Source organism: Astatotilapia calliptera, chromosome 5, assembly GCF_964374335.1.
Source record: "Astatotilapia calliptera chromosome 5, fAstCal68.1, whole genome shotgun sequence".
Lineage (NCBI taxonomy): Eukaryota > Metazoa > Chordata > Actinopteri > Cichliformes > Cichlidae > Astatotilapia > Astatotilapia calliptera.
This window is the reverse complement of record NC_137426.1, coordinates 35,620,857-35,647,500: the sequence shown is the minus strand read 5'-3', so window position 1 is coordinate 35,647,500 and position 26,644 is coordinate 35,620,857. Positions and strand designations below refer to the sequence as shown.

Sequence of the window (26,644 nt, the reverse complement as noted above, 5' to 3'; positions counted from 1 at the left end):
TTGGCATGTCACTAAAGCATAACCCAAACCCTTAAATGAGTTGCTGGTGACCCGGTGGACAGTAAGGGACTAACAATTACCTAATCAGGTATTAATTAAATTAAGAATTCTATCGTCCGATAACGATATAAATCACAAAAATGTAACATTTTCTGTAAATTCTGTGAATCTCGGGCAGCTCGACTTGCGGGAAGTGTTTCCAGCTGGGCGTCGTGTAGCTGGAGTCGAGTGTTTTAACCGATGCATGAAACGATACATTTTTAGACATAAGTTGTAACAGCCACCGTTTTCTTTGTGAGTATTTGTTACACGGCGTGCTGCGGGGAAAAGCCTGTTCTAACGTTTGAGTCTAAGGTTTATTTTTTAGCACCTGGTGGCTCTTTTTTACTTCTCATCCGTAAATAATCTGCTCTTTCACGTGATTCAGTTTATTTTGAAAAGTCTCAGGATCTTGAGCTTTATTGTGAAAGGTTTATGTGGAACAGAAACAAGCGGACACGTGATGGTTTTACCGTCGTTGTTGCTAACGACAACGCATAAAAACAGGCGCTTGTCCGTCCGTAGTGTGGTTATATTAAATATAAGTGAAAGAGAGAAATTAATTTAGCCACTACAGTGACCATCAAAACCATGAAAAAATATTGCCGTAAACAGTTTATTTTGCGACACCATGAAACAAATCGTAAAATGAAACGATAGACGTTTTTATATCGTCATCCGATATATATCGTTATATCGAACATCCCTACATGAGAGACATCTCCATTAGGAGGTAAGATAAAGATCACTATTTTACATGTTTATAGTGAAATAAATGTATATAAAAAAATATACATTAATTGCCTCAAGGCAACACTGCGCAGTTAGCCCAGTTTTTTTCAGGCAATATAATGCATTAGCATATGTGTGTAGAGATGTGTTTGTGTGCATTTATATGATCAACATCAATGTTTTTTACTTTACAATCTACTGATAATTACAGGACATAGACGTAAAAAGCTTTTATGAAAGGAAACCAAGGGAATGTGCACTTTCTGTCCTCAGAAAGTGAGGACAGTGAGCTTTCAGGGAGTGACAGTGAAGTAGAGGAGTGGATCCCTGAATCAGGTTTAAGGGACACTTAGGAGCTCAGGGGTGTGTGTGTGTGCGTGGGGTTATGGTCAAATGTTGGATGTATTTTGGTGTTTTATTGTTCTGTGAAATGTTTACATTGTTTATTTGTTATTTATTTTTTTGTTCATCCTTGTTGTACTAATAAAACTTATTATAGAATAACTTGGTGTTTGACTGCCCTTGTTGCACAGTGTTGCCTTGAAGCAACAAACCAATACCTGTTTAGGGGGGGGGGGGGGGGGGGGGGGGCGCAGGGTGTCAAATTTTATGATCGATATATTATTAGGGACCCTAAAGCTCCCCCGAAATAGGGAGAAATGTTTTTTCCCCAGAAATTAAAAAGTCACCCTGCAATAATACAAAGATAACATAGAAAATCCCATCACTGAGACGAGCCCCCCGTGAGCACACGCTTTGGCAACAGTGGGAAGGGAAAACTCAATTTTAACAGGAAGAAACCTCCAGCAGAACCAGGCTCAGGGAGGAGCGACCAGCTGGGGGTGAAGGGAGGAAGACAGGACAAAGACACACTGGTCAAAGCATAGGTGTAACCTACTTGATAAGATGTAAAAGTTAGCAAGAAAAGATGGGATGCAGGTTTATTATGACAAACTAATGATTTTCCTTCACTTCCAAAATAATTACTTTATTGTGATTAATATATGAGTATAGTAGCGAGCTCTAAGGGACAGCGAAATTCATTTAATTCAGGGTGACTCTGAGAAAGTCACAAAGCACAACAAATGCTTAAACATAAGCACATGATTTTGTAACACATAATGTGCAAGAAAAAACATTACCACAGTGCCAGTTTTTGAAAAAAGAAAAGAGAAAAAAAATCTTGAGCCAGATGTTAAAGAGTTGCAAAATCTTTCATGCCTTTCTTGTGCTACCCTGATATGATATGCCAGGCTGCTGATAAACTTCATTATCAGCAGCCTGTCGAGAAGCCCTGCGAGAATCTCCTTCTATCTTTGCTTTACGGTTTTCAGAAGCTACCTGTCTGTAGTCTGCAGTGTTTCTATCTGAAGATAGCATGTTATCTGGAATAAGGGCACTTTCACACCCCAACAGATAACTTCTCCTTAGTTTATCATCCTATATGCTACAGAGGACATGGCAATGTCCTGCAGAAAAATCCTTCCCTATTATAATGAATTACTTTGCAAATGGCCTGAAAATAAATCAAATGTGGTGCACAGAAATTACCTAGTCACATTCTTTCATCACAATACTTATTAAAACCAGCCTCCTAACAAATGAACATTTTATCATCCACATGCTCAATAAAAATGAAATGTGCTGAATGCACACACATACTAACAGAGTAACCCTCTACAGTCCTGCATGCTAACATTCTTCATTCGTAAAAGGCCAAAAGTATTTAACACAGGGAGGAGTAACAGGAAATGAATGAAAAAGAAAATAATGTTGTCCTCTATGGATAGCTTCCAATCTCAGTAAGGAGTATGGCCACGTTGATTGGCAGGTGACACAGCCAGTGTTTGGTAGGCCTCATGCACTACTCTGAATAATTAAAACTGGACCTCTTTCCTGAGTGTGTGCGTGCTGTTGGTGCCTTTCGGAGCATTTTTAATGAATAACCCTGGCTATTATCATGGCTTCTAAGCCATAATATTATGCTTCCTGTGGGTGGCTGTAGCTCAGGGGGTAGAGCTGGTCACCTACTGACCAGAAGGCTGGTGGCTCAATCCTAGTCTGTTCCAGTCTGCAAGATACTAACCCAAGTTTCTCTTCGATGCATCCATCAGAGCATGAATGGGTGTGAATGGGTGAAAGCACAAGTTATGTGAAGTGCTCAAGATAGAGTAGAAAAGCATTATATAAGAACCAGTCCATTTACCATATTGTTGGGGTCTCTAAACCGTTCAAACAATAAAACTCAATTTCCTATGACATAACTAAATATAGCACATTCCAAAAGGTCGATTCTGTTCATCTGGACGCAGCGTTTTCAGTGGGAGAAACGTTTCATCACTCATCCAAGTGACTTCTTCAGTCTCAGCTGAGCACAAAAAGTAATGACTTTTGTGTTTAGTCGATTACTTGTCACTGTTTTTGAGGGTAAAACCCACATACTAAACTCTGCTGCTCAACCCTACAAATGTGGCACCATTTAAGGGGACATAAGCAGACTTTCCAAACGTATAAGATTTAGATAAAGTAATAGCCAACCCCAACTCCACAACATGGGTTGGTTGCTAACATATTTTCAGAATAATTGACCCAAAGTTCCTATTATAAAACTGCTAATTTATGGAAAAAATGAAATTAAAGAATTTGGTCATTATGTTTAAACTGGTTGTGTGCACCCCCACCTCCCTTACTCGAATGTTCCCAGTCACAATGGACCAGTCAGTTTTAACAAGTCTTATATTAACATAACAAACATTTTTCACCACCAAATTCAGTTCAATGGGTAGTTCAGTGAGTCGTTCACTGAGTCATTCAGTGGGTCGTTCAGTTGGTTTCATTTATTTGGTCATTCACTGGGCCATTCAGGGGGTCAGAGGCCAAAGGGGGTGGGGGGTGGGTGGATTCCCATTCATTTCCTATAGTGGTCACTTTTGACTGGGAACACCACAAATGAAATAATGTTGATTAAATAGTTGATTTTAAATCAAATCCTTAGTCAGACTATACAATACATTATAAACACATATAATGTTAAATGATCCTGTCTTATACAGGATCATTTTATCGATTTACAGTGTTCAGGTCATGCTATTAATTGTCACAATGCTTGTATTTTTCAATCTGGTTGTTAAGTGATGACGTGATGATGTTTATATTATGCTAACATAGCTGTGTCGCTAGCGGTCACGTAGCACATGCATATACCAGCTAGCCAAACTTCAGTAACCCTACAAACGTCACTGCTGTTTAGTTTTCTGTCTTCATTTATGTTGGAAGTGATAGCAGAGCTGTACGTTTTAATTTGTTTTCAAAACCCCGCAGTCAGGACATGCTATATTGTATTTAGATAGAAGCTAGCGAGCTAACTTCCTGCTAACTTCTAACTCCGTTAAATGTCATAAATTCCGTTTTCATGGATGCCTGGATGTTAAACTCAATTGTTACACCTGGTAGAGCAGAACGCTGATCATTTTATTAAAGATGAAAGACTTTAGACAGTTTTTCAACTCTCAGTAATGCCATAGTGATCGTTTGATATATGGACCTGCAGCGGAGTTTAGGCCCAGACACGGCTAGTGACGTCAGACTGAACAACCGGATAGTGTAGCCACTGCACATGTAACTCTGTATCTCTAAGCCCTTCAGGCCACCAGTGTCTGGTTCTGTTGCTGCCTCGTGCTACACACATCCTTAAAAAAAAAAAACAGCTCACGTGTACCAGCAATAGATTATTTATCTCTCAGTCCCATATGAAAGGCTTTGACCAGCTAAATATAACTGAGTCAGCGACGTTGCGGTCTACCATCTGTGTAACTACCACGTACTGTCATTCAAACTACAGCCACATTTTTGTGTCTTTCTTTTTCAATGCTATAACTTTTTTCAATGTAAATAAATACCATAGAAATGTTATTTCTAAATCTTTGAAACAAAAACATTACCAACAAAGAAACATCTCAAATCAAAGCAGCTGACACAGGTGGCCAGAAAGAATTTATAAGGTCCTGCGAGGGAGCTGAGCGAGCTCAGGGTGAAGGATGGTGGTGATGGGTGGGAGACTGCTGTGAGCGGATGTTTGCCATGGGAGGAGTGTTTGACTCCTATTCCAGACACATCCTGGACTCACTAGTTCTGTGCCTGCTCTGACACCAAGGGACATGTGGCTGTTTTTTCCATACACATGTGACATGACTGGTATTTAGAATGGGACAGAGAAAGTGCAGGCAACTTTGTACAACTATACATCAGGAAGGCAGTCTTAAATGACTGTAATAAATGAATAGATGAATGTGGTATTTAAAATTATTTATGAGGTACTACGAATGTTAGTTCAAGCATATGCAATTTACATCAAAAACATCGTCAACATAATGTTTCTAGACTCTCAGGAATAAACGTCCAATACGTCCAATACAAGAAGATGCCAATGTGTCCGCAGACACTCGACAACACTCTTCAAAAGGTGCGACTTTTATTTCAAAGGCAAACTACTGTTACTTCTCCTGTTTCCAGTTTAGGACACACTTTCACAGTTTCACTACGACTTGGAGAGCAGTTGGTGAGTGTTTGCAGACATGTCAGTGTCATCCATTAAAACTACAGTGAATACAGTGTCAAAGGTTTTGACAACAGGTTGTATCACATCAATACAACTGGCAGAAACCTCAAACAAATATGTGCATGATCTCAAAGAAACAAGAACAGTTATGTTAGAAATAAAGTATATATTTCTGCATTAATGTAACGCAAAGAATCTCTGTGAAGGATGTTTTCATGATGTTAGCATGTAGCAGGCATTCATAAATAGGTCGGCTTTTCCCATACATGTTGCAGGTAACATTTCCCAGATGATTCTGCATAAATCCAGTAGATCAGGCCCACTGGATTATTACTTCTAATGGATTTCAATAAAATACTTTGCTATTGGCTGTTTAGTAATACAGTGGAACCCCGACTCGTTCCAGAGGGTCTTTCGTAAGTCAAAATTTTCGAAGCACCTTTTTCCATCGCCTTTTGAGTGAGGCGATGCTGGCTGAAGACGAAGTTCTTGGTGGAGGCTGAAGAAAGCATACGTATGCATGCATACATACGTACGTGTACATGTACATAACATTATGGAATTTAATTCTAAACATACTAAAACTTACATTTATGTTAATTAATGTACGTATGTACACTGTGCAATGATATTTCATATTTATGCCTTATGCCGGCCCCATTATGAATGAACGATAGGCTAATTGCAAACGAAAAGCACACGAAATAGCGCACTGCAACAACAATACGTCTTTCACGTGGAACAGCAAAACACATTTCTGAAACGGATACACGGGCATTTTGCCGTACCACGGGCAGAAATATTGCCGTTAAGTGCCTTCGTAACTTGAATTTTTTATTAAATGGTGTCTTCGTAAGCCGGGGTTCCACTGTACCAGCATTGCTACACAGGAGTGAAACATATAGAATGTCAAAAGTGCCTTGAAAGATCAACATTGTCTTTGAATCATAAAGAGACAAAGTACTACTAATATAATTTACATGTTACGATATGCTAAGATATTTCAGGTTATTTATCTTTTATTTTTGGAAATTGATTGTTTATTAAATGTGAGTGCTGTATGGATGTCAAAGTACTTAATTACATTTAAAAAAGACAATTTTCAGTATAGTATATACAAGTATATCTTACCCATGAAATAAAATGGGTTTTAGAGCTGTGGTGTAAACCGACTAAAGTTATTAAAAAGGGGAAGTGATTAATCTTACATATCTCTACTGCCAAGGTCAATTTGCTACAATGTAATGGAAAATGTTAAGTTCAGAAAGATGACACCGACCCAGTAAGGAGCAAAGCAGTTATGAAAAATTCCTCCTCTTTAGGACAAGAAACAAAGTTGCTCAAAATGTTCCTACTGCTTCAGAAGTTTACTTTTACTATTTGATTCATGATAATAATGTTTTTTTTAAGTTACAAGGCTGTCATTAGAAACAGAATGAAACAGAACGTTTTTACACTTGGCTGAGGTAGACATGGTAAATGGTAAATGGCCTGCATTGGTATAGCGCTTTTCTAGTCTCTAAGGACCCCAAAGCGCTTCACACTACATTCACACACTGGCGATGGCAAGCTACATTGTAGCCACAGCTGCCCTGGGGCGCACTGACAGAGGCGAGGCTGTGTGACATGAGGCACATCTACATTTTTGCCAGGTCTAAAAATTATTTTGTACAAGCTTTTTGTTAGTTTAACCCCAATTTTAATCCAAGTTTCATATGGAAATTGTACTAAAAAATCCATGCTGCCGTTTATGTTTGTATGCTAAAAAAAAGCACAAATTAGGATCCAGAAGAAAACATGCATAGCAAGGCTTGTGTAATCTTTTTTTTTTTTTTACTCACCCTCCTCGGGTTTGATGGGTAAAACAGGGCGATCTTCCTCAATCTCTTTCACTCCTTCCTTTTCCTCCTGTCTTCCTTCACTGTGACGGTTAATCACCATCTGATTTGGCTCTCCACCAGGCTGACTTTCTTCCAGTGTAACTCTCATTGGTGGCTGGGTGGTGGTGATAGACTGGAATACAGGTGTTGTCAGGGATTCAGGCCGCCTTTGGGAAGGAGTGACGGGCTCAGAAGTAGTCTTTTCATAAATGCTGGTTGGAAAGCTGCTCTCTGAGTCCTCCTCGCTTCTCTCTTGCACTGTGTCGATAGTGTAAGGCACATCCTTTCCTTCAGGCCCAGACACATTCTGAAAAGTTACTATTTCTTCCTGCTTCTCCCCCTGCATCTCTTCCTCATTCAACCTTTCCTTCTCATAAACTGTGAGTAGCTTCTGCGTTTCCTTTGGACCATTTGAATTTGCCTCAGGATGGATGGGAACCTCTGAGCTTTCCATGGTGTACAGTGGAAAATGTACTGTATCTGATCCTCTCTCTTGACTGGATTGGATCTCTGTACCCCTCTGTGGAAGACTCACATTGGTCTGACTGATAGAACCCCTCAGTGCCACGCTATCTGATGTATTTTTGTTATGTGCCTTAGTTTCAGTGCCTCTCTGAGGATAAATGGCACTTTCTGAACCCGCATGTGGATACTCAGTATGTTTTTCACTCTCTAATTCTCTGTGTAATGGAAATACGACACTACCCAAACTCTTGTGGCCATGCAATGAATCGTCTAAATCTGTCTGTGGACGTAAATTATTAAAAAGGACACCTTGCAAACTTGTTAGACCCTGCGAGAACTGCCAAGAAGATGTGGCACGCATATTTGGCATGTCAGTAGTCTGCTCTAGTCTCAGGGGACTTTCTGTCACTTCTTCTCTGCCTGAAGGATGGTCACGAACTCCATATCGTTCTCTCAGCGCCTGCTTGCCTTGCCTGTCAAAGCTCTGAAGAGAAGAGATGCGGTCAGGTTTGACAGAGCCTTGGGACACAGATAGAACTTTTTTAAAGGAAGAGGAAGATGGGGTGGGAAACAGCAAAGACTGTGGGTAGGTCTCTGGAAAGTCTGTAGGACCATAATCATAGTCTTCTGGTTTCTCTTTATCAAGCGGTGACAATTTAAAGAGAGGAAGATTTCCATTAGGAAGGTGATAAGGAGTGGCAAATTGATCTGTGTGGCCTTGTTGATCAAACCTGTATGGGAAATTATCATGCCTGATGACTGTATTATCCTCTGTGGGTGCAGCTAACATGGGTTTATGAACTTGCTGCGGATCACAGTCTGGTACCGGGTAGCACATGAGCTTCCCCCCTTCATTAGGGCAGTGGCAAACACGGCAAGGGTCAATGTGGAAGGAGTATCCAGCCTCAAACTTTTGTCCAGCATGAACACATCCAACTCGTTCGCACTGCATGCAGCCATCTGCAGGCTCGGAAACCTCGATGCAGTTTGGTGGCATATCAGGACAGCTGATGAAGTGGCAGCTGATCCGGCCCCCTCCTACAGGACAGGAACACTCGGTGCTACCATAGTCAACAAAGTAGGAGTCTCCCTCGGGCACCTTGCCATTCTTGAACCCAGCACTGATGCAGTCGTAGTACTGGTATCCCTCGCACGCACATCCTTTTTGTAAGCACGAAGCACAACAGGCACCGCTCTCCAGGACTTCTTCGATACAGTTGTCCAGCAGGGGACAGTTTGTGCCAGTGCAATCAAGCTGGCACAAACAGACACTCGAGTAGAAAAAAAACAGCGCACACTGCAGTAGTACTACTTCAGCTTGAGCCATGGCACCTGGTATATGTTCAGTAATGATGAAGATCAAGTCTTTAGATTATCTTTAATGACTCATGCGAATCACCTCTGCTCTGCAAGAAACAGGGAAAAAAGACAGAAAGACAGGTTTATTTCTCAAAATGCAAGAAAATCAACCTCTGGCTTCCCAGTTTAGCGCATAAGAGTCCAATTTTTACAGCCTTGCCATCTTTTTAACATTAAGACTACATACTTCTCATTATCATCAGCTGGAGTGCACTGTTATGAATCATTATGCAGGCTGTGATGATGAAACCTGGAATCTGCCCAGCTTCTAAATTTCTAGTGCATCTGTGATTATCTCCATAAAAACATTCCTCTCATAATCTTGTGTTGCAATCAACCTCTAGCAGTCTAATAGCTGAACATACATGAGATGCCTCAAAACAGTCTGGCTGCTGAGTTTGTTGGAAAGTCATTACACTTTAAGAAAAGCACATTCTCTAAGGTAATTAGCAGGGTAGGGACCAAAGTGCTTGGCCTCCTTTAAATAATGATTCTTGTTGGAAGTTTCAGACTCAAAGTGATTTTATTTACTTTATTATTTCACTTCATCAGGAAGGAAAAAATCTTTCACTTATTTTACCATACAGAATGTGCCAAAAACCCATGCTGCCTTACACTACATGTTCTAACTTTGAGAGCGTTCCAAGAACTACATATTATGCTTTTGTAAAAATGCTTTTGGACTGATCTAATTCATCATCAGCGATACTAGGTACATTTTTCCCTGACCTTTAGGTCATCTCTGCAAATAAATACACCCTCCCTTCTTGGACTGACATTACGTTTCTAAGCACTGAATTCCACAGAGAATTCCTATGAACATTGTTGTCAGGAAAAAAAGAAATTCTGCTCCAAACAAGGACCCGCATCGTCTGTTAATCCCACCTGAGTCATGAGTAATACATCTGATGAGCAAAACAGCTCATGGCCTAAACAGATTTGAACTGCTTAGCTCATTATATGTTTTAAATTAAAAACTAATTTCTTTAATTTGTTTTGTTGTTTATTTGTTTGTTTGTTTGTTTTACCTCATGCCATAAATTCTCAATATAAAACTTTATAAATAAAAACACAAATCAAAATGTTGGCATTAAAGCCAGTGTCAAGAAACTATCAGAAGCATTTATCACTATGATTTTTCAAAAAAGTTCCCGGAGGTTTGGAGGAAATTCCTGTCAGAGCCTGCCATAAAGTGAATCACAATTAGGTGGTTAAAATCTGACTCCATCATAATTATATGGGTCCAGAAAGTAGGGGAACTACACAAGATCGAAGCCAAATTTATATAAAGTAGAGACCTGTAATGAGCCAATTATTGCAACGCTGTTATTCACTCTGTGGCAACTGTGTATTACACTCTCTTAGAACCCTTTTCACCAACACAGTACTGGGGCCTAATCCAGAGCATATTTCCATTCGTTTTAGCTGCAAACATGAGTGGTGCTAGTGTCGAAAAGCAGGCAACAGCACAGGTCCTTGAAATTTCTGGTTTTAAACCACCAATGTGAACAAGTGTAGCTGGAGCTACCGCAAGAAACTTTCCCCCATTTGCTGGAAATTGTACCAACTTTTGAAATGTGATGCTAGCAACATTTGCCTCTGAAATGCAGGCAAGTTCTCAAAAGGCATCAAGGCTGAACTCTTTCCATCTCACAGCATCCTAATGGAAAAGAGGTGCACAATGCTAGCCCCTTTTAACTGCCCCTTTTCATACAGATGTATCCGATGTAATGCAATAGCAGCTTACTTCATGCTATTCTGGAGGCTTTCTGTTACCACACCTACAAGTTGGCTCATGACAGTGTGTCAGTGAAAGTGTCATGCACCTTTACTGCAGCAGACACAATAAAAGCTGGCAAGGAACGGCTGCAGAGGAATGGAAATACAGCAGCCTGGTGTTTCCCAGAGCTGTGAGGGAGGGGGGGGGGGGGGGGATTCCTTCATTTCTGCCTGCCAAAACACACACACACACCCACCTACACACACACACACATACACCTATACACACACAGCTGAAGTAAGTAATGCATCTCTCTGACAAGGCCTGACAAAATAGTGTTTACTTTAAAAAAAGTTTTCAGTACCAGTCTTCATCTGTGCAGTGCAAACTCGCTTTGGAGAGCAGGCAGAAATATTCATTTACAGCGTTAGACGTTAAGAAAAGTCCCCCTCAGTAAACTCGCGACCATATGGTGCAAACAAACTGTAAGCAACTCTACAATTTCGCCGCTGTTTTAATCTGTCTTCATCGCATCTGTAACTTTCTCTTGATAAATGAGTGCGGCTACAGCGGATTCAAACAGAAGGGTTTCGAAAGACTTTGCATCTTTTCGCACAAACAGCAGCAACCTGTCTTCACCTGATAACTGTGGGAAAAAAGTTGCTGCAACACCGCATTCAGACACGGAACAAACGTGAACACCGGAGAAAGTTTGGAAAAGCTCATCTGTGCTGAGCGACGCGTAAAAGTTCTCAGCGCAACATCCATGGAATTAAGCTCAGCCTGATTTTAACGACGGCGCACAGGCTGGCGACGAAAAGCTGCAAATACTGTTTAAGGAATAAAGCCGGGCAGAGACGCTGCTTTGTGTTACCTTGTAGAGAGCCGCCGGTCCTCTGTGCGCCTCCAAATGTGAACCTTTTGACCATCGACGTGCTGTTGGGACCAAGCAGGCAGGCTGAGGGGGAGGTACAAAAAGTTTCCCTGCTGGAGACTCCGGAGGAGATCCCATCCTGATCCATAATGAAGAGCAGGCTCTGCGGGCATGGGCCCACACAATACAACTGCTAAAGATTTGATTTGGCAGGACAGGTGTTAAAAATAACGAGTTGTTATTACAGTAATTAAAGAGTGAATTAAAACCGTGCCTATAAAGCAGACACAGGGCTCTTTTCAGGAGGACAATGCCCCTGGACTTGTTTCCAGCCCCCTTTTTCATTTCTATATTGAGGAGACTGACAAAAGTCTCACATTGACAGGTGACAAAGTAAAGTAAAGTAAAAACCTAAACCACTGAGGCCTACAGTGAGGGCTGCTCTGGTTCTGGTTATGCTGCCATGGTTTGGATCCTTGTCCTCTTACAGGGAAGCAAACCAGTCAAAGGCAGTTCTGAATGATCACTTTTATTCTTGTATGAAGCATCTGATTTCTTCGAGGATGACATGCATAGAGCACGTAGCATCACCGAATGTTTGACGAGACCTGAAATAATGTCAGTGTACAGTTTTATATATCATAGAGATGTTATGTCTATAATGTCTTGCTTTTTTTTGCTTTGAGTGCTGACCAATCATATTTGATATTTGGTTATGTGCAGGTAAACAGTCAACATAAAGAGCAAAAACAGTTGACTGCATTGGCATAAATACAACCTGGAAGCCATCAGCGTTAGGAGAATGACACACAGGAAATGGTCCAGAGATGAATCAAACCCAGGCCCCTGCAGCATTTCATCAGGTGAGCTGAACCAACTGAGGTGCAGTGGCACCCGGGCAGAGGAAAGCACTGTTTTGGAAACAGGTTTGTGTCTGATTAAACCTAACAAAAGAGTGTTTTAACATTCAGACAGGCTATATGTACCCACACAGATTTGTTATGGGTCGTTCCAGAGGTTTAACTGATCAGATAAAGCTTCATAATCAAGACACTGAGAAAAAGATTGATGCGTTCACGTTGTTCGGTAAAGGGCTGTAAAGAGCCCAGCAGTAATTACAGTCCTGTCCACCTGTCTACCTGCCTGCATGGCATCTTTTAGGTCGTTCTCTTTAACAATTTATTTTCACACTTTTTCTTCTTCTAAGGCAAAAAAAGCACTCGAGTACATGTAGTAGATCACAGTTCACACATCACTGTTGCTGCAAACTGTCTTCAGGTCCGTTGTATGGTTGGTTTGCTGCAAATTCAAGCTGATATATGTTCAATTCACCAATAAACAGTCTGTAAGCGGCTCACAGTACAACATTAAACCATCTGGGTGGGTTTTAGGGTGTGGATTCTGTGGATAAAACTTGTTCCACACGACATTTCCTGGGAAAAAGTTGGATTAATGCCTTGGACTCTTTGGTGAGTTCCTCAAGATGTTCCTGAGCAGTGTTTGGGAATGCTGCTGCTGTCAGAGAGTGTCGTGGAGTGCATGTGTATTACAGGATAACATTGTCTCTAACGAGATGATCGTTTTTATTGATATTATATTCATATTCTTTTTATTCAAAAGCATCTCTCAGCAGTTTCTATCTTGTTTTGTGGTCTTCTAATGAGGACGCACCGCTGCTAAAAGCTACTGATGTGTTTAGTGACCAAAGATGATTTAGTATAGTCGGTTCGTGTTGAGAACTTGTTGTTACACATCTGTTTTCTGTTGTTTGTCAAGAAATATAGAGTGGTGGCTTGTAATTTCTGCTAATTGTAGTGTTTATGTTAACCTCTTGACATCTACCAGATCACTGGGATGGGGAGGGTTGGGTTGTTGTTTAACAACATGCTAAACAAATATAGTTTTAGAAACTTAAAGATCAAACTTGTTCAACTTCCTTACTCTGTGTTGTAATATTGCCTTCTGGTATACCAAATATGGGTGGAGTTTCCAGAAACCCATTGGAAATTTCTCAAAATGTCCCTTTTGTGGAGATCAAGAATTTTGGCAAATGTACAAAATGATTATTTCCTAATATTCCACATATACCAGAGTCATCATCTACTTTGACAGGAAGGTGCTGAACTGAATGCATTCTGCTATCTTTCTCCTCTCATAGCTTGCTTTGTGCAGTAAAATATTATATGAGCAGTGCAACTGTGTTTCTGGACTCCCTCATTTTTCCTTCAGAGCCATGTTGTTGGTCCCCAGAGTAAACTTAAGCCTCTGTCCGCTGCTGCATCTTGAAGGGTCTCGCATGTACCTCTTAAATTGAAGGCTGTAACCTTGGTTAAACAAGAACCGTGTGCTCACTTCATAACTCATGATGCTGTCTGTCTCCCGCCAGTTGCACATCATTCATGACACAAGGCCATGAGCTATCTTGACTGCACACAATGGACCAATCTCCTTCAAACACAAGTCTGTTTTGGATTACCTGTCTGAGTACACGACTCCCTGGAGGCATAAATATACATGTAATCCATCTGAGCGTGTCTCTGCATTCACACATGTTAAAGAACTAACTTAGCTTTAGCCAATTTTCATATGTTCTCAGGGAGCATGACCCTTAAACAGCAACTGGGATAAAGCTAAGCAAGTTTACAGCTAGGCCTATCTTGTGTCTTTTATTTGAAGTATCCCTCTTGGGCGTCATTTTAAATTTATCATAAATTAGGAGTGTGGGTTCAAAGAGCACAGGGAGACCAAGTGTTTGGGTGGAAATGTGGCATGCATGACATTTGAATGGACTCACTCATCATGCTGCAGCAAAGTAACACAATCGTAAGTCTGGACGACACCCAGCAGCTCATATAAAAGTCCTAATGAGGAACTGTCAGGGCCTGAGGTGAAGTGGTGTGATAAACACATCGGCCCTGATCGCAGATAAGGCCGCTGCCAGGGGAGTGGGCCTGCTTTCAAGTGGAGATGAAAGATGAGGTAAAACAATAGATTCAGAGTGTTCAGAGCTGGGTCAGTGGAAGGACATGTCAAAACTTGCTAGTAGGTCTACTTTAAAAAAAATAAAATCTGCTGTACCCTGGCCCAGCTGTCTTGTTTTTCCACATATAAAAATAGATTTGTCTGTGCCACTCCTTTGAGTTAAATGCAGCTTTGTGTGATGTCGTACAGATGACACAGTGTACGATAACAAGATGAAAAACAGAGCTTGCCATGGTGTAGAGAACAAACTTGGGTTTTGCATGGACATAACAAGATCAGGCTAAGCCTGCTATAAAACACTGAGTGGGACTTTAAAACACATGAGTGAGATTTGTAGAAGCCCAGTGTGATAAAGGCAACGCAGCCAGACACAGACGAGCCTTTAGAAAGGCTGGAGCTGAGGCTCAGACAGACATACTTCACATGTGGGGTGACTCGTGAGCATCTGGCTCAGGGTTTGCTGGTGTCCTTGTTGTATGGTTTAGTGATCACATGGGGGCCAAACTGTTAGAACCAAAGGTTAAAATGACCCAGGATGATGTGGAATAGCAGGTTTAGTGCATAATTCCTGGTTGAATCCTTGCACTTCCCTGTATGATACTCACATAACTTTCAAAAGTAGATTTTTATTGATATTTCCGATAAAGTACAGAGACGTGATTGTACGTCACTTGTTTATTTCAATTATCAATAGCTTATTTTTCATATACTGCAGCCTGTCACTGCTTTTAGTTAATGGTGCTACTCCAGAAATACCCTTTTTTGTCTTTCTCCTCATAAAAAGTCAATAAAGTTGTGACGTTAATGCTGCTGTTAACGTGGGATCGCTTCACTCTCAGAGATCTAGAAAGACACGAGAAAAACAGGAGAGGAGAGGAAAATGAGAAACTGTCTTCAAAGAAGAAGAAACGTGACATTCAAAGAAGAAGAAACATGACATTCAAAGAAGAAGAAACATGACATTCATAGAAGAAGAAACGTGACATTCAAAGAATTCTCAAAATGAAATTAATGAAGAATTCTATCATTCTAAAAGTGGCAGCCTGTCACCAAAGAGCCAATAAACAGCTCAAACAGGAAACACATGAACTCTCTAGTGGGCTGACGTGGAATGTGTAGCAGCAGGCATATCTGCTACAACATGAATTTAGATTTGTTCCGCTGTCTGGTGGGAGACACCAAAGATGTTGCTCCTGTTAGTGTGTCTTTTGTCATGTCTCCCTCCCATCACCTCCAACTGGTTCCAACAGTTGGCTGCCCCTCCCTGAGCTTGGTTCTGCCAGAGGTTTCTTCCTGTTAAAAAGATGTTTTTCCTTCCCACTGTCACCAAGTTCTCGCTCAAAGGGGTGCGTCTGATTGTTGGGGTTTTCTTTGTATTATTGTCGAGTCTTTACTTGACAATATAAATCACCTAGAGGTGACTGTTGTTGTTATTCGGTGCTATATAAAAAACTGAATTGAATTAAATTTAGTGCCATTTTGTTCCTACACCCGCTAATTGTGTTGTTTAATCACCATGAAGCCACATTTAGTGAAAAGCAAACAAAGCATATCTGCACAAACACCTCATAACAACTATCAAGCATGGTGGGTGGTGGGTGGTGGAGGGATGATGATTGGGGCTTGTTTTGTTGTCACAGGACCTGCGTATCCTGTAAACACCTTTGTATACTAAATCTTTCTAGAGGCAAAGCTTGACTCAGCCAGACTCATGCAAGAGGACAATAATCTAACGCTCACCAGCAAATCTGCAAGTTATTGTTATTTCTTGTACAAGGTGTTGAAGCATGGGGCACATTTACACAGTTTCAGCATTTTGGCCTCATTTTTATTGAATAAATAATTAATTTCAGTTCAATTTAATCAAAGCGCTTAAGCACACCGCACACATATCAGCACACATATGTGTTGCTGAGGTTGTGAATAAATAATCATTTTAGAACCTGGTCAGGACCAGATGTTATGATGACGATGATGATGAGTAATAACAATAATAATAATATTATATTGTCTTTTAGTTTGCTTCTTTGGCTACACATGACTCCCTATTATTGCCTTTTCAAAATTTTAATTGCGAAATGCACAAGCTATCTCAGACCACACCAAAAGACAAGCTGGTTCACATTAGCCACCTAATCATGCAGTCCCCTCATTACACAGGGCACACGGTGCACCTCAAACACCAGCATCTGCTCAGGAGTTCACACATGGGTCACCAAAATGCTGCATGTGACGTGATCATCATGCAAATGATCTACACATCCTGTCTTTATCATGTGTCATTGCTTTCTTAATAGTTTATACGCATTTCTGTTGATGTCTCAACTGACTCTAGTTTGCCTGGAATGGCATTATTTAATTATGGGTGGAAATACAGTGAAACATAATGGAGATATTTAATTTTTGGAATGTTTTTGATTCAGTCCGTCTGCGTGTTTCTGGCTAAAAGAATAAATGCATTAAATTGCTTCCAGGCTAACTATGTTCAGAGTGTAATGTGTACTCAAAGTATAAATAAAATATTATGGGAACATTTTTTCCAAATCACTGACTGACGGGGAGACTAAAAGGTTTTGGGAATTTCTGCCAAAACCTTTTAGTCTGCAAATTCTTGTAGAACACGAAGGATTAGAACACGTATCCTCTGAAGTCAGTGACTGACAGCATCATGGCAGCACTATAGAAATATGTAGCCTGCGCACAAAGAGTCAGCACATAGGCTCAGAAGATGGAGATGACTGACCTTCACATGGGCCTCAGTCTGCAGGCTGATTTGCAGCACAAAGGTGAACTGTGAAGAGAGGAGGGAAGTGGGTGTTGTCATGCTCTGGAATCTCCTTTGGCCAGGCACTGTAGGGGACAAAGCAGCCCTGCCCCATATCTCTAACACTGGGTAAAGTAGCTAAAGGCCATTTATAAGTAAGTGCAAAGCATGCTGTCAGTGGACTGTTTCATAAGAATAATATGTGCTGAAATCTAGACTCTAATCCCTGCATAGAGTGGATCCATGCTGAGCTCCATCTGTGTTTGGATTTGCACATGAATGTACCGAGCACCCACAAGAGCTATGGCTCGAGCTAAATCAAAAACTGTCACCTGGGTGGAAGAAACAAAAGCCCACTGTCTGACCACCTTTCTACCCAAAAGGGTGCCGATTTGCACAAAACAGAATGAAGCTTTCCACTTATATTGTTAAAACAGTGTCACCAAACACAGTCAGTTTTGATGAATAAAACTGGAAAAATGAGCATCACAATGCCAGGTCTGTGTTTGTGTCAGCTTGTCTGTGTTAGTGGCTGACCTGCCTCGTTTGGCAGTGCAGCTTGTTTGTGTGTTTGGACGGAGCAGAGCAAGCAAAGAGGAAGCACTGACAGACATGTGCTCTGACTGCTGCCTGTGCCAGTCAACAGGATGTTACACTTTTCTCCTCTGTGCACTGATTGAGTTTAATAGCTTCATGTTGACTACTGAGGAACAAATAAGCAATCATTTAGGTCAAGACTAAAATTAGCAAATGTGGGCTGATGCATGTGTGTGTGAATATGGAAGTGAATGAAATAGTATTCAAAGAAATAAAGTAATTTTGATTCATTGTGAGTTGCATCTAGCCTATAAATTACTGACTTCTTGTGGTTGACAATCTATGAGCGCATATATAGATTCCCATGGAATAGAATCAACCTGACTTCCAACTTTCTCATTTTCAACAAATGCTAGAGCTAGACTTTGGTTGTTTGCATAGTGTGGAAAACTTGTGGTCCTTGATGGGAAACAGACAGAAGACAAATGTGTTTAATGTGTGTTGGAACAGAGGTAGAACTACGAGTTAATGAGCAAATTACTGTAAGATTCATCATCTCAGCAGATAAGTTTTCTCTTAATGAGGACCTTGGCGATGCAGAGGAAATACAGCGTATCTAATTTAACACATTAGAAATTAAGGCCTTCATAGAGAAACAGACATCAGCTACTACCATGTTGGTTGTGATAAATGCGGCTCTGTACCAGGCAGACATGTGACAGGTCATTAGCGTTCTTATGGACTTAATGTGACATTAAGTATAACCCAAAACTAGCAACTGAGCCTTTAAACTCATCAGACTTTTATCTAATTTCTTTTGTCAACTGCAAGGTCTGCTCCCTCGTGGGGCCATTCAGTAGAACGCAGGTTTAAGACACTCTTCAGAGCTGGAAGTTACATTCATCTGTTACCCTGCCTATAGAAAATAAGATAACAAAATACTGGGTACTTATGTGAAACTCAATTTGGGGATGAAATGTCTTGCTCACGTAGAACTGCTGCAGAGTCTAACAAGTAAACCAGAGAAGAAAAAAGTTTTCTTGAGAGTTAGCTAACTAAGATAATAAAGTAATGTGCTTAAAAGACAGCTAACCTCTGTTCTTATTAATCTCTTATTACACACAAAAAGTGGAATCAGTTACTTCATAGCTATCCAGTATTTTATTTTATTTTATAGCGAATTTAGTTGTACTTTCCTTTAGTTCCTGCCAGTTAATGAACTGTTTTTGTGTACTGCAATTATAAATTAAAATATATGCACAATGTTATAAAATGTCATGTCTTATCTAAAAGGTAATTTCGCCTATACTAAAGTAAAAAGATCTTTATATTAAGTGATTATTTTGATGAATCTGACTATTCGCACCCATTCAGTTAATCAGCCTCTGATTTCATGAAATATGCATGGGCAAGTAGCAGGCACTCAGCGGGGAGCTTTGGATTCCAGGGGATGTTGCTCGATACGGAGGAGGCATCCAAATTATGCATTGCTCCAAATTGGCTCCCCATGTCTTCACACAGGAAGAAAAAAACGTGGCATTACAGCCCAAAAGTTTCAACTGTGTAATTCTGACATCACCAACTGCAAATTGCCTGAAATGTTCCTTCATCCTCTTAACCCGTACGGTTAGAAAGACCGGCTGCAGCAGAACTGATTCAATCCTGCACTGACAGAAAGATGTGTTTCTGTTCTGAGCTGATGAATGAGCCCTCAAGTAAAGCAAACATCCACAGCCTCAGCCTGTTATCGGCCTTTGTTGTGATGGAAGCTGGGAGTGAGCTAATGCTCTAAGCTTACCTTTAAACACAAAGCCACACCTGGAGGAGAGTCAGTGAAGCTGTGGCACTGAGAACTTCATCATGTCATAACACTCTGAACTTTGTCTTGAATGAACTTCGCTTCTGTTAGACAAGGTTTATAAATATTACACATTGTCCTTGTTTACTCTGGAAAATCCCTGCCTGCAGATTTCTGGATCCTCATCCAGCTATTTTGGTCATGTTCATATCTTTATCAGGTCAGCAGTGCACTTTATGGTACATGTATTAAAAAAAACATACAAACTGAGAAGCAGAAAGGCTAATTCTGTCGAATTACAAATGTTATGATTTATTAAGCATAGCTGATGCTTTCAACAAACAAGCAACAGCAGATTACTCAAACATTCTAGATGGCATTAAAAATGCAAGGTGCAAAACAGAAAATGAGAAAAACAAAGACAAATGAAAGATGAATAGCAAGAATGGATAAAAATGATAACCTGAAAAAGGATAGTGACAGTAAAAGACTAAGTCTTATTTCTTATTCTTGGGCTCCCCGGGAGTCAGCTGTGGAACCTTCACATTACCAGTTGTTAAAAATACTATGTCGACCTATTAGCATCCACCAGGTTACAGGCAACCCATTAATATAAGAACAAACATTTGTTTTAGCTACCTGCCAAATGGGTCATAAAGTTGCATACTTGGAAATAAAAGAATAAAAGTGCTCAGTGTGTTCTTTCTCCAATCAGTTTATTACAACAGCTACTCAAATGAGTATTATTATTAACCTTTATTTTACCAGGAAAAGTCCCATTGAGATTAAAAACCTCTTTTTCAAGGGAGTCCTGGCCAAGAGGCGACAACATGTTAAAATTACAAAGTTACATACATGTTATAAGTAACAATTACAGTAGCCCTTGAATTCTGCAAATGTCGCCCCAATCAACAGTCATGCTGAATGTCAACAGTACACCATTGTTTCATCCAGCCTTGAAAGAGCAGTGGTTTTGGAGAAACTACAAAAAAATGCTCCTACTCCATATGGACAGCAGATTTGGCTGAGTCGGGGGGGCTCAGGGATTGCCGGGACAAAATAATACAATGTCTTCTGAAGGTTGTTGAGAAATGTGACCGTCATGTTGCATCACCACATCAAGCCCCTGAAGAGGTATTCACCTAGCGTCTCTGTTTAGGAATGCACCAAGCACACTTTTTAGTCTCACAGTAAAACCCGACGGGCCAGATCAGTTGTACACCACTGGTCCCACAGGCCAAAACCTCCATTTGTGTTCTGCTTAGTGATGTGTGTGTGTTGCTTAGCTGCTCAAACAGACAAACTGACCAGAATAAAACATCTGTCAGGTGGTGCTAATCCCGTGACATTAAAAGAGTGTTAGGAGTAAATGTGAATTCTAAAGAGGTTGATGTGACACATTTGCTCCAGGACATTCCAACATGATGATTAAAAGGGCTTTCAGGTGACATAATCCACCCCTTGGGCCGGGGTGTTGGAAGTCTTAGGCTCTGTGGCAATAAAACACACAACATGTGCTCGAGTCTCTAAGTGAACATCTCCAATGTCTCAGCAAAAAAGCACATTTGTTTTGCTCTGGATTTTATATAACTAATACACATGCTTCTTCAAGCTCAATGCAAACTGGATTTATACATTTTTCTGTTTCCTACATACTGTATCTTGTCTCACTGTATTCATGTTGCCATGTTAAAAGATGTTTTACACATTGCTTGCCTCACCTGATGGCTGCAAGAAGCTGTTGCAAAAAAATATGGGACATGGCTTTGGCCCTGCTCTCTGGTCTGGTTTAAAACAGAACACGGAAACACAAGGTGAGAAAATCTCTCGTTTGAAGTAACCAAAATGTTTTGAACAGCAGAAAAAGGTTTAATAGCCACATAATCACCATCACCATTATTGGCCACAAAAGGCTAACTGAGGTCCTCAGAGTCTATAACATATGACTTGAAACTGAAAACAGCTGTACAAAGAAAAACGTTCCAGATTTCATTTGGACTACTTTTTATTCAAATTTGCAAGTTAAAGCAATAAGATTATTAAGCAATAAGTCTAGACATCGGGGCTGCACCTAAATTGTTTCACCATCCCCAAAGGTGGAGGTAAGAGCCTTAGGCAAAGTGCCAGCCCAGTGTCACATTAGGAGGAGAGTTTTATGCATTAGTCATAATGGGTCATTCCACTCTGACAGTGCTAGCCCGTCCAAGGCAGAGTAAGTGAGACACTAATAACCTTACAGACTGGCTGTAAAACTTTACACATTTCAAATGTGTGTAAAGAGTGTCTTAATAAAATGTAAGAGTATCAAGGTGTGATTTTGTTGAAAGCAAAAATTCCGGAACACCAAACTAAAAGAACCAACGTCTACACTTTAATGTGCGTTTGGCCTCATGCCTTAATGAAACTGCTGGCTCTGCTGATGACAGCAATGGGGTAACCGTGGTTACTTAAGCAAGCAAGCCAAGCTTTGAGTGACATCATACATTTCTCTATTGGTCACGTAACCCTCACCACCTCCCACTCCCTCAAATATCACATCATTCACACCTTGAGAGGCAGGTGTGTCACCCACAGGCTGGTGGGCGGGGCTGCTGAAGTGGTGCACAGCTGTCCAGCAGTCAGGTTCTCAGGTCACATCTATATTTAGTCCACTTGTGTCATTAATGAGATAAAGATACATACACAGACACTCACACGATGTATGTATGTATATATATATATGTAAAATATATTTGTCCTCTTCAAAGCCGACTCCTTGAGAGGGGCTGAGACTATTTCACATCTCCTGTTAATATTTCAGACTGACCATCTGTGATTTCACCGCTGACACCAGGAGGGACCGGCCATCTCTTGGATTTATGTAAGCATCTTGCGTGTAGTTAACATAATTGCCTCATGCTTTAAAGTTAAGTGTAACTATATAGTGTAGAAACGACATGATATACAGAGAGATTAATTTGTTCATATCATGTTCAAGTGAAGTAAGTCAATAATATAGCAATGTTAAATCTTGCGACACCCTCCCAGTCTGAAATTTCATGTTTTTATCTTGAACGTAATAAAATCATGTAGGATCTGTATGAAATTCAAGAACTTAATTTGTTCTTGTTTAGATGTCATGATACAATCTAGTGAGAGTGGTAAGTTGCTGGACTCATGAAATTCACAAGATCGCACGAGATCTCAAACTGCAGGGAAATCACCAGGGTAATAAGAGGCAGACAACTACACACACACACCACGTGTATGCTATCGCTATTTATTGTGGTTTAACCTGTCAAGGACAAAAATGTATAGAAAATTCAGCATCAAGCCTTGAAATCATAGCTTTCCTACTTTTGTTAAGCCTGGATTGGTGGCGTGGTGATTAGTGCTGTTACCTCACAGCAAGAGGGGCCTTGGTTCAAATCCACAATCTGGCTCGTTTGCAGTGGTTTCTCTCTGGGTATTCAGTTAAAAGTCATGCAGTTATTAGATTTAGGTTAATTGGTGATTCTAAATTACCTGTGAATGTGACAAATGGTTGTTTGTTTCTATGTTATAGACTGGTGAGCTGTCCAGGGTGTACCCTGCCTCTTAACCTATCACTTCAGGGTTATGCCCCAGCCCCCCCCTGCAACCTGGATGAGGATAGTCATTGTAAATCCATGCAATTTTTAGGTTGAATGACCAGACTCTAGACTTTGTTGAACATTATGTAATATGAAGACAGCATGTAGTATTTAAGTGACCAAGTAGTACTGGGGTAAAAGTTATTGAATAGTGTTGAAATAAAATGACAAAATTGTGAAGCATTACAATATTCCTAGAGCTCAACTTACTGCATCTAAACATGTTTCAATTGCATTTTATCAACACAAAATGCACATGTTCATTGAGTATGAATAAGTTGTGTTGATTTAACTCAGTTGCTTAGGTTTCTGCCAAAGCAAAACAGTTGTGTGCAACCAATGTCCACTATTGAATTAAGTAAATCCAACATCTGATGCCCACACAGTGGGGTGGTGGTTAGCACGGTTATTCCACACCAAGAAGGTCCTAGGTTCATCCCCACCATCTGTGCGGAGCTTGCGCGTTCTGTCGATGTCTACTTGGGTTCTCTCTGGGTACTCAATTATATTAAATTTTATTTGTGCCAAATCACAACAACAGTTGCCTCAAGGTGCTTACTTCAGCATCCTCCCACAGTCCAAAGACATGCAATATGCGGTATTAGGTTAACTGGTGATTCTAAATTCCCCAGAGATGCAGATGGTTGGCTAACACTCTGTGTTAGCACTGCAACAGACTGGCAGCCTGTCCAGGGTGTATCCTGCCTTTTGCCGTATTGGAGCTGGGATAGGTTTCAAATCCTGTTACCATGAATTGGATAAGTTGGAGAGGATGGATGGATACAAGACTTTATAGTTCAAATGAACTCTCGTACATTTTGGCATTACAGAAGAAGTGTAATGCCAAAATGCATAAGAGTAATCTGTCTTTGCATTTCCGTGTTCCAAATACAAAAAGAGGTGGAAGCTAACCAAGCTGTGAAACCTTTGCTCACACCCTCAATGAATGGTCAGTGAGCTGGATGCTAACAGGTTTCCATTCCAGGGTTCAGACTGTCAATACTAAGTGGGTCAGGCTTGCAGAGTTCTTTGGCTACACTAATACACATTTCAAATTAAATGTCTATTTGGCTCGCTGCAACTTTGCTTCCCAGAATAAAATTCCATTAAAAGGGCAATAGGCTTGACATAGTGGAAGAGATCCAGCACTGAAAATGCACCAGTACATCTCACTTTGGTTTTATTTTTCAGCCTTCTGGGCTGAAAACTCAGAAATGCCAAAAAACTGTTTTGTGTAGTGACTACTTGACCACAGGTATTTTAAGACAGAGATGTAGCACTCTCAGACTCTGAATTTCAGTCTATGGGATAATTTGGTAGCAGCAAATATTAAGTTTAATTCATATTTCTACAGCGCCAAATCACATCAACAGTTGCCTCAAGGTGCTTTATATTGTAAGGTAGACTCTACAATATTACATACAGAGAAAACCCAACAATTATATGGCCCCCTATGAGCTAGCACTTTGGTGACAGTGGGAAGGAAAAGGAAAGAAAAACTCCCTATCCGGTTGTTCAGTGATGACGTGACGAATCCTACGTCCGGGTCTAAAGTAGTCTGCGTTTAATATGGCTTTTGTGTTGTTAACATGTTTAATGTTATGTATTTTCTTCTATTTGATCTCAAAAAGCTCCTAAAACAGTCAGTGATCACTGTTGACCTCCCTCGGCTTTTATTACCACTAATCATTTATTTAAGCTCAGTTTTTAAAACCTTAGGATGTAACTACAGCCCAGCCCATGCAGCAGTATATGAATGACTAACCTCGTATTGTGGATGGATTATCTCAGTTGTTCTCCTGGCTGAAGTTTGGTCCTTTTACAGCATCCTGCCATGCGATTACATTTGTTCCTGACCACCGAGAACACTCACGTTAACTTTTATCCAGTGGAAAAAAAAGTTAGCTTGTTTATATTATGCTAACATAGCTGTGTCGCTAGCGGTCACGTAGCACATCATTATATACCAGCTAGCCAAACTTCAGTAACCCTACAAACGTCACTGCTGTTTAGTTTTCTGTCTTCATTTATGTTGGAAGTGATAGCAGAGCTGTACGTTTTAATTTGTTTCCAAAACCCCGCAGTCAGGACACGCTATATTGTATTTAGATAGAAGCTAGCGAGCTAACTCCCTGCTAACTTCTAACTCCGTCAAATGTCATAAATTCCGTTTTCATGGATGCCTGGATGTTAAACTCAGTTGTTACACCTGGTAGAGCAGAACGCTGATCATTTTATTAAAGATGAAAGACTTTAGACAGTTTTTCAACTCTCAGTAATGCCACAGTGATCGTTTGATATATGGACCTGCAGCGGAGTTTAGACCCAGACACGGCCAGTGACGTCAGACTGAACAACCGGATTAACAGGAAGAAACCTCTTCAGAACCAGGCTCAGGGAGGGGCGGTAAAATGTGGCGGTAAAAATATAACATCCTGGAGAAAAAAGGAAAAAAAAGCTTTTGAACCTTATTTTGATACAGAATCACCAAACTTTAAGTGCCCTGAGTCATTTCATCTGAGGATACAACAAAGGTTAACTTTAAGGACATGACTTCTTTGATTAGCATACACCCCAACAGAACCCGACACTGATGGTAGCGTTTTGCTATGTTTCAGCTCCTCTTAACTGTATCACTGAACTTGACCTCACTAGCATGTTTCTTCTGTTGGTGCCTTTTTGGAGCTGCAATTACGAGTCAAGTAGTATCACCTGCTGTATGGAACAAACCATCCAAGACCATGTGCTCTTGGATGGTTTGTTCCATACAGCAGGTGATACTACTTGACTCGTAATCCGGTCGTAAAGTCTGACGTCACTAGCCGTGTCTGGACCTAAACTCCGCTGCAGGTCCATATATCAAACGATCACTATGGCATTACTGAGAGTTGAAAAACTGTCTAAAGTCTTTCATCTTTAATAAAATGATCAGCGTTCTGCTCTACCAGGTGTAACAATTGAGTTTAACATCCAGGCATCCATGAAAATGGAATTTATGACATTTAACGGAGTTAGAAGTTAGCAGGAAGTTAGCTCGCTAGCTTCTATCTAAATACAATAGCATGTCCTGACTGCAGGGTTTTGGAAACAAATTAAAACGTACAGCTCTGTTATCACTTCCAAGACAGAAAACTAAACAGCAGTGACGTTTGTAGGGTTACTGAAGTTTGGCTAGCTGGTATATAATGATGTGCTACGTGACCGCTAGCGACACAGCTATGTTAGCATAATATAAACAAGCTAACTTTTTTTCCACTCGATAAAAGTTGAACGTGAGTGTTCTCGGTGGTCAGGAACAAATGTAATCGCATGGCAGGATGCTGTA

At 40.5% G+C, this 26,644-nt stretch overlaps 1 protein-coding gene across 2 annotated transcripts in view; it reads right to left on the bottom strand.

Annotated features, from left to right (window-relative positions):
- The window catches only part of fbln2 (fibulin 2), a 72,294-nt gene extending 60,479 nt beyond the window's left edge, over positions 1 to 11,815 (bottom strand). For both annotated transcript variants that reach the window (XM_026169063.2, XM_080302150.1), the window contains exons 1-2: positions 11,628 to 11,815; positions 7,171 to 9,080 (exon numbers count right to left, since the gene is read on the bottom strand). In XM_026169063.2, coding sequence (XP_026024848.1) covers positions 7,171 to 9,001 — 1,831 coding nt within the window. In that variant the 5' untranslated portion in view covers positions 9,002 to 9,080; positions 11,628 to 11,815. The remainder of the gene's footprint in view (positions 1 to 7,170; positions 9,081 to 11,627) is intronic.
- Positions 11,816 to 26,644: the final 14,829 nt, after the last annotated feature.